Source organism: Orycteropus afer, unplaced genomic scaffold (assembly GCF_000298275.1).
Source record: "Orycteropus afer afer isolate SDZICR_OR568_19922 unplaced genomic scaffold, OryAfe1.0 scaffold00018, whole genome shotgun sequence".
Lineage (NCBI taxonomy): Eukaryota > Metazoa > Chordata > Mammalia > Tubulidentata > Orycteropodidae > Orycteropus > Orycteropus afer.
Genome location: NW_006921605.1, coordinates 5,691,933 through 5,694,576, shown reverse-complemented (window position 1 = coordinate 5,694,576; position 2,644 = coordinate 5,691,933). Strand labels below are relative to the sequence as shown.

At 61.0% G+C, this 2,644-nt stretch overlaps 1 protein-coding gene across 1 annotated transcript in view; it reads left to right on the top strand.

The window, feature by feature from the left end:
• Positions 1-2,644, top strand: part of MGAT5B (alpha-1,6-mannosylglycoprotein 6-beta-N-acetylglucosaminyltransferase B) — a 192,130-nt gene that overhangs the window by 27,487 nt on the left and 161,999 nt on the right. Inside the window, exons 8-10 of the mRNA XM_007959846.1 lie at positions 33-203; positions 1,281-1,445; positions 2,086-2,255. Of these exons, the coding sequence (XP_007958037.1) occupies positions 33-203; positions 1,281-1,445; positions 2,086-2,255 (506 nt within the window). The remainder of the gene's footprint in view (positions 1-32; positions 204-1,280; positions 1,446-2,085; positions 2,256-2,644) is intronic.

The following is a 2,644-nucleotide window of genomic DNA, read 5'->3' as shown; positions in this document are numbered from 1 at the left end:
CCGGCTCCTTGCCCAGCCCCCTCTCTCTGCAGTGGATGCGGGCCCGCTGGACCTCAGACCCCTGCTATGCCTTCTTCGGGGTGGATGGCACCGAGTGCTCCTTCCTCGTCTACCTCAGTGAGGTCGAGTGGTTTTGCCCCCCACTGCCTTGGAGGAACCAAACGGCTGCTCAGACTGCCCCCAAGACCCTCCCCAAAGTCCAGGTAAGGCAGAGGAGCTGTGGATGGGTCAGTGGCCATGGGGACAGGAGGAGCCCTGTGCCTGGGAGGGACGAGGCCGTTCTTAGGTGGGGAGGGCCAGGTCGCAGGCCCACCCTGAGGACAGAAGCCCGCTGACCATGTCCATCCCACCTTCTGCAGGATGCTGCAACGTGAGGCTGCGTGAAGGGCAGTAGGATCCTGGAGGGTCCCCCTTAATGGCGTAGCTGCCACTTACTGGGGAGCTCTGGTGGTGCAGTGCCTAAGGCATTTGACTGCTAACCAGAAGGTTGGCGGTTCAAACACCAGCCACTCCTCAGGAGGAAGATTGGTCAATCTACTTCCATAGTAATACCGCCTTGGAAACCCAAGGAGAGGTTGCTGAGTCGGATCCGACTCGACGGCAGTGAGTTTGGTTTTTTTGTGGTTTGCCACCTACCGAGGGCTTCTGTGCTGGCACTCTGTCTGCCCTGGATTCTCCCAGCAGGCGCTGTGTGAGCTCACCGAGCGGGTGATGGTGCTCAGGCTAGCACCAGGCAGACAGAAGCGCTGGCTCAGCTCAAGGGCAGCTTGGCCCCTGCCACCAGGGCCCTGGCTCCAACCACTGCCCTCACGGCCTCCTTGGGGTGCCTGGGGTCTGCCATGACCGACCCACCTCCCCAGAGGGCTCAGGACAAGCAGATAATCAGAGCTGGGTTTGACTGGTGTGTGGGGGTTGGGGGTTGGAGGGGTGAACCCCTTAGGAAGTGTGGGTGACGAGAGAGCAGGCCCAGCCCCATGAGCCAGTTACCAGCATTGACTCTGGTGCATGACACCCCATGTGTGGCAGAGAAGAACTGTGCCCCACAGGGATCTCAGTGGCTAATTGTTCAGAAGGAGATCACCAGGTCTTTCTTCTGAGGCACCCTGGGGTAGACTCAAACCCCCAACCTTCCGGTTAGCAGACTCTCTGACCTTCTGGGAAGAATACACAGAGGCCCACAGCCCTGGCCAGGGGCCTGGGGAGAATGGGCGGTGGCCGCTGTTGGGTCTGGAGCTCCAGGCCTGAGGCGCTGGACTCCCCCTCGCCGCCCCCCCCCCCAGGCAGTGTTCCGGAGCAACCTGACCCACCTCCTGGAGCTGGTGGGCAGCGGGAAGGAGTCGCTGATCTTCATGAAGAAGCGGACCAAGCGGCTGACTGCCCAGTGGGCCCTGGCCGCCCAGCGCCTGCAGCAGAAGCTGGGGGGCGCCCGGAGGGAGCAGAAGCAGGTACCGTTCTCCTCTTGCCACCCCCAGGGAACTGAGCTCCAAGAGCCCAGGGGAGGCTCAGGGCCTGTGGCTGCTCGTGGGCACGTGGAGGAGTGTGGGGTGGGGCAGCGGGGTTGGGAGGATGGTACTTCTCAAGACTGGGGCACGGGGGCAGCCCCCTGCCAGGTGCTGTGCGTTCTGTAGACATCTGTTCAAGTCAGGCAGAAAGGTGATGGTGTCTTCCAGAATGTGGGAATGCATGGAGCCCGCTTTGAGAAGGTGCCTTGGTCTGTCTGTTCACACTTGCATCCATTCATGCACTAAGAGGTCACGTAACTGTCAGGTCCCCCGTTTGTCACACACGTGTCCATTGCTGCACTAAGTGGCCACGTAGCCCCTACGTCCCGTTTGTTTCTTCAAAGTCCTTATCTCATGTACTTAGCTGTGTCTGTGTTAACTGTTGGCTCCCTCTCCCTCTCGAGGGCAGGGCTGGTTCTGTCTGTGCCCCGTGCCCTGTGCAGTGGGGCCCCCACCGTGCTCCGATGCAGACAGTGCTGCCCTAGCTGGAGGCAGAATCTGCTGCGGGGTCTCCCGGCCGGGTCTGGGGTGGCAGGCTGGGTGCCGCTGCTCCTCGGTGCTGACGCTCCGTGTCCCCGTCCAGATCCTGGTCCACATCGGCTTCCTGACCGAGGAGTCTGGGGATGTGTTCAGCCCGCGGGTGCTGAAGGGCGGGCCCCTGGGGGAGATGGTGCAGTGGGCGGACATCCTGGCTGCGCTTTACGTCCTGGGCCATGGGCTGCGCATCACCGTCTCCTTGAAGGAGCTGCAGAGGTGAGCATCAGGGAGAGCCATGCATCGTGGGTGGGGGGCGTGATTCCTGGGAGCTCCCATGCCCTCTGTGGAACCCTGACCACCATTCCTGGAAGGCTTCCCAGTGTATCTGACATTTCCTTATTTCCGACTCACAGCGCCCCTAGAGAAGAGTGTGGAAATACGGTTTCCAAGGCTGTCAATCTTCACAGAAGCAAAGCCCAAACCACACCCACTGCTGTGGAGTCCATTGTGACCCACAGCACCCCTAGAGGACAGAGTGGAACTGCCCACAGGGTTTCCAAGGCTGTCAATCTTCACGGAAGCAAAGCCCAAACCACACCCACTGCCATGGAGTCCATTCTGACCCACAGTGCCCCTAGAGGACAGAGTAGAACTGCCCACAGGGT